This window comes from Cydia fagiglandana, chromosome 14 (genome assembly GCF_963556715.1).
Source record: "Cydia fagiglandana chromosome 14, ilCydFagi1.1, whole genome shotgun sequence".
NCBI classification, from domain to species: Eukaryota; Metazoa; Arthropoda; class Insecta; order Lepidoptera; family Tortricidae; genus Cydia; species Cydia fagiglandana.
In genome coordinates, this window is record NC_085945.1 from 209,274 (window position 1) to 225,629 (window position 16,356).

Consider the following 16,356-nt stretch of genomic DNA (forward strand, 5'->3'; position numbering starts at 1 on the left):
ATCATTTGTTCTGCAAATAGACCACAAGGACAGATTTACTTGTCTGACTCTACTATGGACAGCTGAACAAGTTCCCTGAACTCCGGAGTTATGCCTGTCTCTCTCTCGTTTAACGTATTCTAGTTACTAGTAATCACCAATTGGCATTTAACAGGTGTTCAAATGCTTAAATAAAACCAGATTGGCCACTTGATATTTAATTTGAATATTCTCTAGAGATGCACCGGATATTCGGTTACTATCCGGTATCCGGCCTATCCAGCCAGTATTTTAATATCCGGCCGGATACCGGATAGTGCCCTATTATCCGGCCGGATACCGGATAGTACCATTGCTTGATTTCGGAGTAAACAAATTGGATTTAAGAAACAGTCACGGTCATAATCGTACTTGTTTATTATTTTAAAACAATTTAGAGATTCCACTGACTTCGAACTCATTTCGAACCTAGAAATGTGTCCGCGCGAACGTTCACTTAGAAACAGGTCAAAACTGCAGAATGCGCACCTGAAAAACCGAAATGTAGGTGCAGCTCCGCTGGCCGAATATTCGGCGGCCGGATACCAGATATTCGGCCGATGGTCAGGCCGAATATCCGGTATCCGGCCAAACAACTATCCGTTGCACCTCTAATATTCTCATATCGAGTTAACATTCCCATCCCTAGCTGTCTTGTATACAAGACAACGGCGACGAGGAACATGAAAAACTTTGAAAACTGGAGCAATTTTTTTTGATTGCCTTATTATAAAAGAATGGATTTATTTATCTGCTTTGAATGCAATTATTTTAAAAATCAAAGACCTAAAACATTAACACGAGTGTAAAAAATACTACAATTGATGTTTTTTCACATTTACCAAGCGGTTGAATTTGTGTCTTGTATACAAGACAGCGGCGCCAGTGTATCGTTCTATCGTTGTCTTGTATACATGCCAACGGCGGTCAAAGGGTTAATCATTTCAACTATGAAGCTTGTTTAGTACAATACCATTCTTGTTCAATTGTACTATGACTTACTTTGTCGCATTTACTAAAACATTTCTTTCAGATCTCTAGTTTTTTACGCGCCGTGCTGAATAATGCTGGTGGTAAAATATAACAACAAAGAAAGGGATAAAACATAATTAAACTAAATCAAGCCCGTAAAGTTTTATAAAAAGGGCGTAAATGAATAAAACAAAAAAATATTATAATAAGATGTTATTTATTCATTTAATCATTTTGAAAGTAAACGTTTTGCATTTAAATTCACACGCACGGATCCGTGTCTAAGCATACGAGGGGTTAACACTCGTTGGTCCAATCACGTTCACACTTGTTGGTCTATCCAAGCACACTACACTCACAGTGTCACTACGCGAGTTTGATTCGGATGTCACTGGTTGTTTTTTAGTCAAACAAATCACAAGATTCCACACATTTGACAGTTTAAAAACCCATTTTCACGATTAAAATTGTTGTATTTGTGAATTAAGGCTTCTCTTACCAATCTTGGTATATAGTGGCGTGCTGTCGAAATGACCTTGGGACTATGCAGCTCGATCCAGTGACTTATGCCCGACTCAAGGTGACACTGAGCAATAGCTGACTTGCGAGCGTCGTTGTTCTTGACCGCAGCGATGTGGTCTTTAATTCTGCAGGCAATAGTGCGTTTGGTATGCCCACTGTACGAACTACCACAACTGCAATCAACTTTGTACACACCAGGTTTTTCCAGAGGAATAAGTAATTGAATGAGCTTAACGCAACTGCGTGCTACAGAGACTGACTGCTCGGTCGCACGCGCCACGAGAGGGGCGCAGGCGGGGCGGAGAGCGGGTGTACAGGCGATCCTCCTACTTATCTCTTGATTGATCGGATTAACCGATTAATTAATTTAATTATTAAGAAAATCGATTTAACAAATAATTCTTAGTAGAATGGAATATTAGTTTCGTAATCAATACAATAACTTGATCATAATGGGATTGAGTGTTTTATCTTCGTTGTTCTAAATATTATATGTTTAGTTGATTCAACTAGCAAATCTTATGTAAATCAACAAAGACTAAATAATCAAATAAACTATTAAAATGTTCATAACTATTAACATATTTATCTGTTTTAATTAAATTGTTAAGGATTGAATTAACCTACGTTACATAATTATGCCAACAAGTTAATAATAGATGCAAAGTATACAATTGTTACGATTAATAATATACCTACTTTATTAGTTCAATCACAGATACACTTATTGTTTTAAGTAATCAGCTTTCTTTGAGTTATATAAGATCGTTATTGTTGTAATTAACTTAACGTCAACTAAGAGAAAACTGCTCTTAGTTGGTCTTCATTTTTTAGAGTGTATGTATTGAGTACATATAAAAGGTAAGGTGCACACATGTAACTTCTCTAGGGCAGGGGACTTGAAACTACGGCCCGCAAGCCTTTACTTTCCTTATCATGGTCATGGGTCATGTGCCCAAGTCTAAATTAGGGCAGCAGGAAAGCCAAATGTCTAAGAAACCGACCTGCAAAAAAGAAGAGAAACCCAGGGGGCCTAGCCAAGATGATAATAGTATGTACATCGACAGTCAACACTCGCCAAACGAAAAGAAAAAATGTATTGAGATGGCGGATGCTATGAAAAGTCATGTGGCTACTTCCATACAATGATTACAATGTTAAGATTTCGATTGCCGTTGTCTATCAAAAATTGACATCTTTGGTGCCCCGGTTTAGGTTGCGGCCATTGGATAGAATATCTAAAAACCGGGCAAGTGCGAGTCGGACTCGCGCACGAAGGGTTTCGTACCATAAAGCAAAAAATAAAACGGAAAAAAAATGCAAAAAGAAAACGGTCACCCATCCAAGTACTGAACTACTGACCACGCCCGACATTGCTTAACATTGGTCAAAAATCACGTTTGCTGTATGGGAGCCCCACTTAAATCTTTATTCTTTTTTTAGTATTTGTTGTTATAGCGGCAACAGAAATACATCATCTGTGAAAATTTCAACTGTCTAGCTATCACGGTTCGTGAGACACAGCCTGGTGACAGACAGACGGACAGACGGACGGACGGACGGACGGACGGACAGCGAAGTCTTAGTAATAGGGTCCCGTTTTACCCTTTGGGTACAGAACCCTAAAAATTGCAAGCATTCATAGACTGTACGTTTCTGAGATGGACCTTATTTACCGTCATCGACTTTAAAATATAGTGCCGAATTATGAATGAACCATTGAATATTACATGCTCATCAAATTCCGCGCATCAGAAGGTCGGTTTAGCCTTTACATATGCAAATTAATAGCGAATATGTAAGCATTAGTTCCGGCGCGCGCGCCGCCAGCTGTCTACTATAGCGAACAGCTGTTCAAACTATACTCCGTACAGTTTGTAGTACCTTTATGTTATTAGGGCAGGTAGAATCGCTGCATTGTATGCCATTGTAGTCTCGCAGACCCTTTGCAATATATGGCAGGGTAGGGGCAGCTGCCCGACTGGCGGCGAGAGCGATTAGTTACCTATTTGGCGATAATGAAGATGGATCAGCCACGCGCGTTTACTTCGCTCCGGGACCTAAGCCTACCCAAAATTAAGAGTTTTAAACTTTAAAGCCTAATTTAACTTACTGAATACTTATCTATATTTCTACATAACGAGATACTCAATTTTCCTTTTAACTTGTGTGATAAGTTTACGATAATTCCATTTTGTATACATGCTCAGCACACGCACTATTAACTATCCTAACAACTTACGAGTATATCTTATACTTATATTTCGTACGAGTAGTGATAGTGAATAGTGATACATAGTATAGTAATAAACAATGTGAAGGACTGCTACTTTACAAAAATAATAATTCGCAACATCCCACATAAGGACACCCGGAAATATAGACATTAGGCAAAAACTGAGAGGCGCGAAACAAGAATATCATATCATTTCGCGGTCCTCAAGGCCAGCAGCGGCATTTTAAGATTACAAATTGATCTCATTTTAACACTCAGTGGAACTCGTTGGCACCAATAAAACGAGCGAGAGGTACTTACTGTGGGTGATGATACTTAGATAATAATATGAATTTGTTCAGTTCAAATGCCACTAAAGGGCCGTTTACTATGTCTTCAGATTATAAAGCCTCTTTCTCGTGTCCCTCCTTAACGTTTACATTTCTTTAATTTGGTCAATGGTCTCGTTGTCTCTAGGGACCAAAACAGGAAGAATACCTTCTTAGGCCAACACGTGACACGTGACAGCTACCCCGCTGGGAGAGGAGACCGGACCCCCCGGGCAGCCGCATGTGACAACCACTTGTTCATAGCGGACCTATATTACTGCGTGATGATAAAGTGTTCTAGCCATCATTTATTATACTTAAGCTAGTCTGTTCTAGACGGGACAAGAATTTCTTGTGAAAATAAAATGAGGTTTGGTAATTTATATTTTTACTTAATTTCACGAAAAAGCAAACACATATGACACCTGAAACTCTCGCGATTTTTAGACATATTTAATGTACCTATTTGAACGGTTCTAACGCGATATTAATATTGTATTATTTTTACCTCATCCGTGACCACGGCTGGCACAGCTCAGCTGAAAAGTCGGATAAGGTAAAGATTATTAAATAATATCGTTTAAATCGCTAAATAAACGCAAACATACATTATTTCTTATTTCATGTTATTGAAGATATAACTGTATTAACTGTGTTCACGATTTATTTATTTTTATTTATACCTATTGGTAGAAAACATTTATTTGCAAATTGATTTTGCATGTTGAGACAGCAAAATTCATTAGGTGTAACCACTATTTATTTTATTGTGCAATGTCAAAATTTTATTTTGATATCTTTACTCATAGTTTCATATATGTAATTAAGCGATGGCCTCACATTGTTAAAAATATATGTATGTATAGTTTTTTGCGAAAATAAGGCTATAAATAAGCCAGATGACAAGTCCACAACCAAGTACGTGTGTCCTTTAACATTCGATAACTCGACACCCGTGGAGCGTGTAGGTAATGCGGAGTATACATACATACATCCATAATGAGACAAACAAACTGTGACATAACGCCGATAAGATAACGCGTCAGAGGCGCACCTCCACGCCGCGCCGCGCCGCTGCCAAACTTGTGTCTTGACCACAGATATAGGAAGTAGTACCTTCTATGATCTGAGGTCTTGACGTTTTAATAAAGCGACTTTGAAATTGACAAAGTCTTCCTTTCTTAATATTTATATATTTCATTCCACCTTATTACTTATATATTTATTTGCAGAATTTACCCCGACATCAACCAGACGGATCGTCCCTCAAAGATAATCGGTCACTTAAAAATATACTACTTCAATGTTAGCAACTAAACTTGTTGCGTCACAATCTATAAATATTTCCTATTATTATGTTAATGAATAACTGGCGACAGATCTGATATGTTCGACTACTATCGTGGGTTTACTGACAGTTTAAAACCTTATGTCAGAGACATAAGATCCATTGATGATCATCTAAGATTTACTGTTAGTCCAGTCTCAATCAGATATATCGGAGCGGCCGAGGTGCTCAATAATATCTGAACACGCACCTCTGATAAATCTGATCCCGACTGCACATTCATCAAGATATTAAGTACATTAATATCGACACGGGCAAAGTGCTGAAAGTATGGCTACACCACCCTATTTCCCGTACATTAAGGCAGTGTGTACATAATTTTGACATTTTGTCTGTGTCGATATTTAATACCTTGACTATACAAACGAAGACAATAAATTCCTTGTGCACGAAACTGTTTATTTGAAGGCCTTATTACGTTGTGTTACGGTTTATGTATGACCAGTTAATTACCTATATCGAAGTGCAGTTGACGCGCCGTATCACTATTGTTAATAAGTATTTATTTACATAAATGCGTAGTTGATAAAAATAGTGGCTCCCCGCGGAGTAATACTCGGAATATCACCGAAAATTCTAGTAATAAAATACGCGTTGACCACAGCATTGCGGCGCGGCGGCGATGCGACCCTGCGGTGACCACATTTGATAAGCTATATATACAAACTATACGTAGTGTACATACTGTAGCTATAACGATCAATATCATATTAATTGCGAGCTGTTGACATTCAATTATAGACAGCCATAAAAATGTCATTTCGAACCGATATTATCAGCATAAAATAAAGTAATAATTAGTTCACATGTATATATATTTTCCATCATTTGGGCTTGTCAGTTTTTCTTGAGCCAAATATGGGTATATTAGATATGTGTTTAACTGGTACTGCGCTGTGTAACTAAATATGGATGATTAAATCATTATAATGCATTTAATTACTGCTTAATCATCGGGCGATTAAATATTATAGATCGACCATATCATACCGTTGTTTAAATACATTGCCACCACAGATCATATGATATAAACCTTTAGTAGGCCCGCAAGGGGTCCAAGAGCTTGAATCACAGACAAAACATCCTCCAGACTGAGCATAGTCGCGCTGCCCCCTCTGCCACGCATACGGTAATTTTACTCCATGTTCGAGTCGAAAGTGTCTTTGTGTGACGTCCGTGTCTTTGAACGGACCAATCACGGCACGGGAATTCGCTCACCTCGTCCCGCGCACCCCCGCATTTTTGGCATCATCGGTTGCATGAAATCATCATCATAATATAATATGTATTCTCATTTCTTTTATTGATTTTATTTCTTTTCCTTTTGTAAGAATTTGATATGTTTTCTGAAAGAGCTATGTATTTGTATAAAGTTATGTACTCACTGAGTATAATTGCATGAATTCTATAGTAATTTAAATTGTATTTTTCTTAATTACTCGTAATGCATGTAAATTATAAGATGTAATAATGTTTTGAAAAGATGTGTCCCGCCGAGTTTGTTGCCGGTCCCATATTGCCAATATGATATTGGGATACCCTCCTCCAATTGAGGGGGGATTTAAATCTTCTCGGGGCAGAGGTGTACGGTTGGAGCCGGTAAAGGTTTATTTGACGTTCATAAGCGCATTGTAATATGCCTACTTGAATAAACTATTTTTTATCTTTTATCTTATCTTATCATCATCATCATCTCAGCCATAAGACGTCCACTGCTGAACATAGGCCTCCCCCTTCTAGCATGCATTAAAGCATGAAATAATTGCTCTAAACTCGGTCTAGAGGATTCCTAGTCTATTGCTTGAATGGTGTAATTTTGCCATAAATCAGCAGGAGCAAGGCGCAACAAAACAAAACGTTCAAAAGTTGCTTCGGTTTCCGGCCAACCAGTAAGAAATGAAGGCAAGGAAGAAGGAAACGACAAATGAAGACATACCTAGCTGGCTGAAAATTGAACCTTATCGGTACGACATAAAGTCTACCAATGATTCACAGACGTATTCGTATTTTAGGTATTCGATCTATTTCTGTTATGACACTGACAGATCAGTATCATATCGGAATCAGGTCGAATAACTAAAATCGAATACGCCTGCAAGCAGATTGGTGTTAGTATAACTTTCAACAGGAGCGCTCGGTGGCTGCGAGCATCCTGCGATAACGCGCTGACCTCTCGCGAGTCGCACTATTTATACTAACTGTTTACTGATTACAAATGAACCTTGTTGCGACGGCACAAGGCCTACATATGGTCAAACTTGACGTCACGTTAGATAACCTCGGCAACAACATGTTTGGCAAAAATCGCGTGTTGCCTGCAACTCGCGACCGCCAGGCGCAGGCGTGCCGTCAGTGTGTCGAAGGCGAGAACCATATTGGGACATATCAGTCGCTGCTATATTAGTAGTAACAACATTAGGAAACCTTTCACGCATCCACATAAAGTCCACTAATGATCAGTAACTTAAGTATCTGATGGGTACCGCGTCCCCATAGGTATGTATGACACGGGGTTTTTAAATGGTAACATCAACATTTGATAAAGGTCGACAAGTATCATCTTGACCAGGGCCCTATTTCACCAACGTGACAGGTGCGACATTTGTCGACATCACTGTTACTGACGTCACAGGCCTCTATAGGCTACGGTAACCGCTTACCATCAGACGGGCGGTGTGGTTGTTTGCCACCAACATGTTAATAAAAGAAAAACTCCACTATATCGCCAGTTGATAAGTACTTATATTGCGAAGCTAATGACAATTGTCACAAGAAATACGACAATTGTCACGAAATTCCGACACAGAACTCATTTGCTCTCAAGAATTAGGTACCGAAAGTTCTTTGACAATTGTCATCATTATCATCATAAAGATCGCAAGAGAAATACCTGTTTTTTGCCGATATAATAAAGTTTTTTTAAATAATATAATGTGACAAACAGGAATACGGCCCGCCCGATGGTAAGCGATAACCGTAGCCCATGAATGCCTGTGACGTCAGCAACAATGAGACTTGTCGAATTGTCGCACCTGTCACGTTGGTGGAATAGGGGCCAAGTGGTCACTACGAAAAGAGGAGAGATGACGGTATTTTATAAGATCTGTAAAGAAACAGAATACAGTAGTATTGACGGAGTAACACTTGTAAGTACGCTGTTATGCATCGGAGCGACCGTATTTATCTTGTGTTTCTGAAACGGTAAACTTTCAAAGCGCTGTAAAAACTTATTGTTAGATTAGGTTTGTTTTTATAACTTATTGTTAGATTAGGCACAGAATAAATAATAGTACTAGGTACAGAAGACTCACTCTCTAACAAAACGCGTCTGTCACGATCAGCCTGTGCTGGCCGCTAGGTGGCGACAGCGCCACGCGCGGCTTATGGCAAACCCCAAAATTGGGATCGAACGGATGTACTTTTAGCTACCTGTAGCAAAGCGACGAAATCGCGGAGTGAGCCACGCCTGGATTAGGTTTGTTTTTATAACTTTGTTACAATACCGTTTAACACCCCTTGAGTCTTTCTTCGGCTATCTATTATTTATAGCGAGTTACGAGATAAGTTTCTACAGGAAGACGTTCCAGGAAGACGTTGATAGATAAACCAGGTTTTTGTAGCTTTGGATTATACAGAGTAAAATATGTATGTATATAGATACCGACATAACGGACCGTCATAAAAGGGCCTACCTGAAGGAAAGAAGGGCCTCAAGTAGGGTTTCCCCTGTGTTTAACTACAGTCTACAACTTATTATTACTACCGTCTGTCAGAATACCAAGACGTTTTAACGCCAAGACGCCTGAACCTAATATCAACCTTCGTGCATGCCGACAAGGTTCACGGTGACACCCCGCACGGTACGGTGACACCCCGCGTTCATAGGGTTTAATCTGAAGTTAGCCACGTACCTTGGCGTCGAAGAATGAGGCGTGGAAGTCGGGCGTGGTGCCAGCTATAGAGGCCAGGTGCATGGTGGTGTTGGCGGTGTTGGTGAGCGTGACGGTGGCGGCGTGCGCGGCGCCGAGCGCGGCGCGGCCCAGCGACAGCGCCGGCGGGCTCGCGCGGAGCGCCGCCGGCGGCAGCGCGCGCCCCGAGCCTGCGGCGGCGCCCGCGCCTGCCTCCGAGCCCCATTCCTACACAACATATATAATTATAGTCTGGCAAACTGGATTAATAGAAAAAAGAAGTAAATACAAAGCTTTTAAAACAAAAATGTTTCTCTTCAATAAACAATAACTAACCGCTTTTGTGCATAGTGTATGTTACTGCGCTTAAGTGAAAAATAACTAACCTTTTTTGCCGATAATAGTCCTAAATAATACCTATTAGTTAGTAGAAAATAGACTTCGCATCTCTCCTGTGGACATGCCCAAAGTTAAGGTCTAATAAAGCTTAATTTTCTGATTTAACCCTATCGGCAAAAAAGGTTAGTTATTTTTCACTTAAGTATATATGCACAAAAGCGGTTAGTTTTTGTTTCCCCGCATACCTATGCGGGATATAAGATAGACTGGTCATATGAGAGTGATATTTTTTTTATCTCCCAGTAGTTTTATGCAGATTTCGTCGTGATCTATTACTAGATGAAGTTAGGACAGTTCTCGAATAATACTAACGGATGGATCACATCAGTTGCGATAAGTATGTTAGCTCCCGTGATTCACAAATTGAGCACTTCTAGATAAGTGTCCAAGGTTAGGAAATATTTAACAAGTTACCTACTAAATCCAGCGTCTAAGCCTAGTAAATCCGTGACCTCAACCCTAGAGTCAAACCTCGCTAACTCTGCACAGAGTATGCAAAAAGTTACAAATCGTGGAAGTGTCGCAGAAAAAGTAAAATAATGATAAATATGAGACGTTAATACCTAGTGGCACTGCCAAACTTTGTTCTGACAAAGTCAGCGCAGAGTTTTAGACGGATTCTAGATTCACATTCTAAGACTGAATGAATAGTAAATAGTGAGGGAAACACAAGCTTGACAGTCATAGGGCCCCCCCAGATCTGGCGTCTTTCGAGCGTCGGCGTCTGTCGGCGTCGGTCCAGCGCTATGCAAAATGACGTCGCTGCGCAGTTGCGTCGACGCTGCGTCGACGTTGCGTCGACGTCGGCCATAGAATTGTAGACGCCGACGCTAGAAAGACGCCAGATGTGGGGGGGCCCTAACCAATTCAAATGATTCAAAACATTCTTTATTCAAGTAGGTCTAGCTATAACTGCTATAAGCATCATATTATAAGCTAATCCAACCACGACTACGCCCGCGTGGGATTCGGTTTGTATAATTTCCCGTTCCTTTTTCCAAGGATTTCCAAAGATAACGTTGGTCTATCCTTCGTGTACTATCCGTATATAATATCCCCAAGGATTAAGCGTTCTACATAGCAAATTTCATCAAAATCGGTCGGCAGTAAAGCCGTCAAAAGGTAACAGTCAAAAGGACAGATAGTACTCCTTTATTTAGATTTTTCGTGTAATTTCGTTAGCCTAATTGCCCACGAAACAATCGTAATATAACTCATTTACTTAATATTATTAATTAATGACGGCATGTCACTCTAATGACTCTGTTTTCGGTTTATTTGTATACGATATTAAAATGGACGTTGACGGCAACAGATCGAACGATATGATAGGTATGTCCAAGGGTAGCATTAATATGTATGTAGTATGACGAAATTATGTGACACTTCCATAAATGGATTCACCATTTCGGAATTAGGTTTAAGGCCCACTTGCACCATTCCACTAGTCCGGGGTTAACCGGTTAAACATGGAGTTACCATGGTTACCAGTACAATTTGACACTGAGTTAACGGTTTAACCGCATAACCCCGGGTTAGTGAGATGGTGCAAGTGGGCCTAAGATATTTAAAACTGACTTCTGAATTTCATCAATACCTTATCTTATACAGTGAAACCTGGTTAAGTGGGATCTGGATAAGTGAGAAACCTCTATAGCTGGGACTCATGGTGCGGTCCCGACACTTTAGCACTGAATTACCTCTGTTACTGAGAAAAAACGAACCTCTATAACTGGGATTCGTTGTTGTGATTTTATAGTCACATTTACCTCTATAATTGAGACAGAGAGTATATTTTACCTCTTTTACTGAGACTATATTTATAAAATTACATTTTCCTAATTGTTTTTTAGAATTTTATAGGGAATTGACTTCTGTATCTGAGATAACGTCAATCTATGACCTCTCTAACTTGGACTTCATTGAACAATTTCCGTATTCTTGCTAACTCTTAGTTTATCCACAAATTCCGCATTTGCCTAATTGTGTCCAAACAACTTCAAGTTTGATTTAGTTAATTTATGTAAGCAGTTAAAACTATCGAAACGAAAGCTGAAATTTTGATAAGTAATACGAAAAAATTAATTTTCATTTATTAAATTTCTAATACGCAATGAAGTCCGTATCAAATTTAATTTAATTTTGAAATATCTATCCTTTGGAGAATCATTCAAAATAAATTCAAAGAAATATTTAAACAGACTTAAAAAATATTTAGGGACAAGGATTATTTTACCTTATTTATTTCTAAAGATAATTACTAAATACCTTATTAACCACCTCTATAACTGAAATATACTCTATTCTCACCTCTATTAATGGAACCCTCTGTAAATGAGACAGAAATTTATTTGTACCTGGCTAACTGGGAGCCTGTGTAAGTGGAAAACCTCTTTAAGTGAGACAAATTTGCTCGTCCCTTGAGATTTCACTTATCCAGGTTTCACTGTAATAATAATTACGATATAGTTAGGCACAAGGCAACAAGGCAAGTTATATTAGAATATTCTTTCACTCATCGTCACATATCGGCTTTTTATCATATTATGTTAACATTAAATGTCTTTAGTTTTTTTTTCATCTACCCTACCCTACATTCTATTGTTACATAGAATAATTATGTTTTTTACTTACGCATTTTTAAATACGATTTGTTACAAAAACTATAAATGACAGCTTTATCTATCTTAACAGTTTAATAGTTATTTGTTTTACAAGGGGGCAAAGTTGTTGTTTAACCGCTCGTGCTAATATTGATACCCGAGCAAGCGAAAGATTCCAAAATTGAACCACGAGCGTAGCGAGTGGTTCGAAAAATGGAATCTTGAGCGTTGCGAGGGTTTCAAAGCACGAGGGTTAAACAAAATTTGCCCCCGAGTGAAACACAAAATTTTTCACCACACCAACCCGAAGCAAATATTAAATGTAAAATATCAAACAAAATCAAACCAAATCAAATCCAAATGAATGTTATTAATTATTTATCATCCAAAATCATCATTTAAAAGTCAATTCTACCAGCAAACATAAGAAAACAACTCAAAATTTGCATTTGATTACTTTGCCTCACATGTGGATAAAATGCAACTTTGCTATTCGTTTTTGAAGTGCAAAGTAATTCTTTCCGAGCTGGTGTGGTGAAAATAATTAAATTTACTTACTTCATATAACAATTTCAGTGCATATGTAATATATGTATGTACAATATAAGGAAACAAGTACAGAAAATAGGGCAACCTCCATTTTTTCCTCCCATTTTCCTGTGAGGCCTTAAGAGGAAAAGTACGTTAAATCTATTGTCAACTAATTAATGGGCAGCCAATGATATAATCGTGGGAAAACAAAAGAATACTACCTATCGTTAAAAGAGTTTGAACATCATCACGGATCACTTCAACTGTAAGATGGAGTATTCAGTTATTTAATGCTTTCCTAGGTACAGTCGAGGTCCAAGATATGTTTACACTGTTACTCCTTACTCCTTTGTAACAAGGCAAAAAATATAAACATATCTTTGATGTTGGCTTTACCTACATAAGATGGTACATTTGATTAATGCACAGCTATGAACCCTGTAACTGCCAGAGTAAAGTTTTTGTCACAAGTCAATACACGCTTGGCTCCTAGGACCCTGCATACAATTTCTTGTAGGTACATATTCCACTAAATAAATTGTAAAAAAAATGAGTCACATAGTATGGGTAGTTACACTTAACTAAGCAACATTATGGCATTATAAGTCTTTAGTGCTAGGATTAGGATGATCTGAGCAAGATTTTCCCCAAATATTTGAAAAGATTTTTTTAAGTAAGTAGAACAAAATATAATACCTGAAATGTGATGCCCTCCACCAGCGAGTCGTGGACTGTGACACCTGTAAATAATTGACACATTGATCAACATACAAGCAATCATAGCCTGTGGCAGCACACCATACAAGACAATTTTAATCAATGGTGTTAGAAAATAGAATAGAATAAAATCTTATTTGGGGTTGGCTCTCCTAATCTATTCTCTTCAGTTAGGGGTCATCCATTAATTACGTCACACGTTTAGGGGGAGGGAGGGGGTCAAGAAAATGTGACATGGGGGAGGGGGGAGACACAAACTTTGTGATGTCACTTTAACTTTATCAGTAACCGAAAATTTATTTAAATTATTTTATTCGCTGTACATTTAAATAACAAGTTTTTAAAACAATAATCGTTTTTATTCGTTTAATTTTCTTTCCTAAGCAGTTTTGGGTTATAAAATTACTAATATTTATATCGTCAAAAATATTTTAGTATTAAATAGTTTAGTCGTTAGTTGAGGAACTCTGGGCTAAGTACACTCTTTATGGGCACTGTTTTTATGTGTGCGTAGTTTACATACCGCCAAGAGCGCATGATGATGTTTATATCGCCTGGTTCAACAATGTAGAAAAATTTATAGAAATGTATTCCAGTGCCAAAATACTTATTGTGGGAGACCTTAATCTGTATAGCGCTTCTCCAAATGTTTGTGACCTGTATACTTATCTCTTATCTGTATGTAATCTATCGGATTTTAATTGCGTGACTAATGTAAATGATAGAATGTTAGATGTGGTACTGTTGAGTGCGGAGATGGAGAGCGCAGTGCGTGTCCGGTGCGTGGCTCCGGGTGACGAGCTCGTAAACATCGACGCGCACCACCCACCGCTATTACTTACCGTCCAATACGATTTTTCTAAAAAGGCAACCATTTTGGATCCTTCAAATGTAGATAATTCGAAAGACTGGAACTTCCAAAAGGCTGACTTCTACAATCTTTACTGCGCAACGCGAGACTTAAACTGGTGTGAAATATACGAAACGGGTAAGCCTGATCTCGCAGTCGCTTTATTCAATACAAAACTATATAATATATTTGATCGATGTGTTCCTAAAAAAATACGGACAAAGAAACGTAGTCGCAGCTATCCCATTTATTACACTAAAGCCATTATTCTTGACATCGAGCTTAAAGCCCGCCTCCATAGAGAATGGAAGCGAACTAAAAACGAATGTGTCCGAGACCAATTTAAGACATTAAGATCAAAAATCAAACAAGACATTAAAGTAGCCTATGACGCCTATACTTCTAACGCGTCCCGCGCCTTATCCACCAATCCCTCCCATTTCTGGCAATATGTTAATACCCTACGGAGTCATGGGGGAACTGAGCCAGTAGTCACTCGAGATGGTAAGGAATATCAGGGAGCTGGTGCAGCCGATGCATTCGCTGCGCACTTCCAATCGGTTTTCCTTCCAGATACTCCGAAACTCGACCCAAGGCAGGCCAGCTCAAATACCTTGGCCAGTTCACAACTTGTGGATATAAGAACAATCACTGCTGACTCTATCAGGCGCGCAGTTAAGCGACTGAAGCCAGGTACATCTGCAGGTCCGGATGCAATTCCGGCATTCATAATTAAAGGTTGCATTGATCTCCTGATTGATGTGATCACATACATTTTCAACTTGATACTGAACAGTGGCGAGTATCCAGATACATGGAAAATATCCCGTGTCACCCCGATCCCTAAGAAAGGTTCCAAGTTGAACGTGGAAAACTATCGGCCCATTGCCATACTGTCTGCCCTTGCCAAGGTGTTTGAGATGGTTCTCCATGATTACCTTCTACCACAGTGCTTGCCATATATCGCTAGCCAACAGCATGCTTTTCTACCTAAGAGATCTGTGGCCACCAATCTGATGGAACTGGTGGACCTTCTCTCTAGTAAGATGGACGATCACTGTCAGGTTGACATCGTCTATCTCGATTTCCAGAAGGCATTCGACAGGGTGGACAACGACGTAATGCTACTTAAGCTGGGAAAGATGGGATTCACCCCCCGCCTATTGCGCTTGTTTTCTTGTTACCTTAAGGACAGAAAACAATTTGTTAAGTATGGCCCCTATCTTTCCGAGACGTACACAACACGCTCAGGTATAAGTCAGGGATCAAACTTAGGGCCATTGCTTTTCCTGATTTTGATAAATGACTTACCTGAAGTTATTCGAAAATCTACGGTACTGTTATTTGCAGACGACGTGAAGCTGATCATGGCAGTTAAATCCGCTAGTGACTGTGAAAACCTTCAGGAGGACATCGACGCGGTCTATGAATGGAGTTTGGGAAACAGGCTATTATTTAACATTGCAAAATGTGAGGTAATGACCTATTCTCTTTCTTCCTTGCCTCTCTGCCATTACTACCGCATGGCAGGGAGCACAATGGCCCGCGTCGAAGAAGTTCGTGACCTCGGAGTAATATTCGACTCGCGGCTCACATTCCGGCCACACATACAGGATGTCACCCGCAAGGCGTTTCAAAGGTTGGGCTTCGTACTACGCAATGCTGTCTCGCTCACTGTAGATGCTACGCGAGCGCTATATACGGCACTCGTAAGAAGCATACTCGAGACAAACGCTGTAGTGTGGAGTCCACACGAAAAGAAGTATATCCTGGCACTCGAACAAGTCCAAAAGAAATTCCTTCGCAACCTGTATAAGAAAATACATACATATTACCCCTTCATGTACCCGACTAGATTTCTGCAGGGACACTTAGGCTATGACTCACTAGAGCTGCGCAGAAATCTAGGACTGGCATGCTTTATAGTTAAGGTTTTGAGGTGTA

The 16,356-nt window shown here is 39.3% G+C and overlaps 1 protein-coding gene across 1 annotated transcript in view; it reads right to left on the reverse strand.

The window, feature by feature from the left end:
• The window catches only part of LOC134670874 (uncharacterized), a 79,712-nt gene that overhangs the window by 58,609 nt on the left and 4,747 nt on the right, over positions 1 to 16,356 (reverse strand). Inside the window, exons 2-3 of the mRNA XM_063528689.1 lie at positions 13,542 to 13,585; positions 9,316 to 9,540 (exon numbers count right to left, since the gene is read on the reverse strand). Coding sequence (XP_063384759.1) covers positions 9,316 to 9,540; positions 13,542 to 13,585 — 269 coding nt within the window. The remainder of the gene's footprint in view (positions 1 to 9,315; positions 9,541 to 13,541; positions 13,586 to 16,356) is intronic.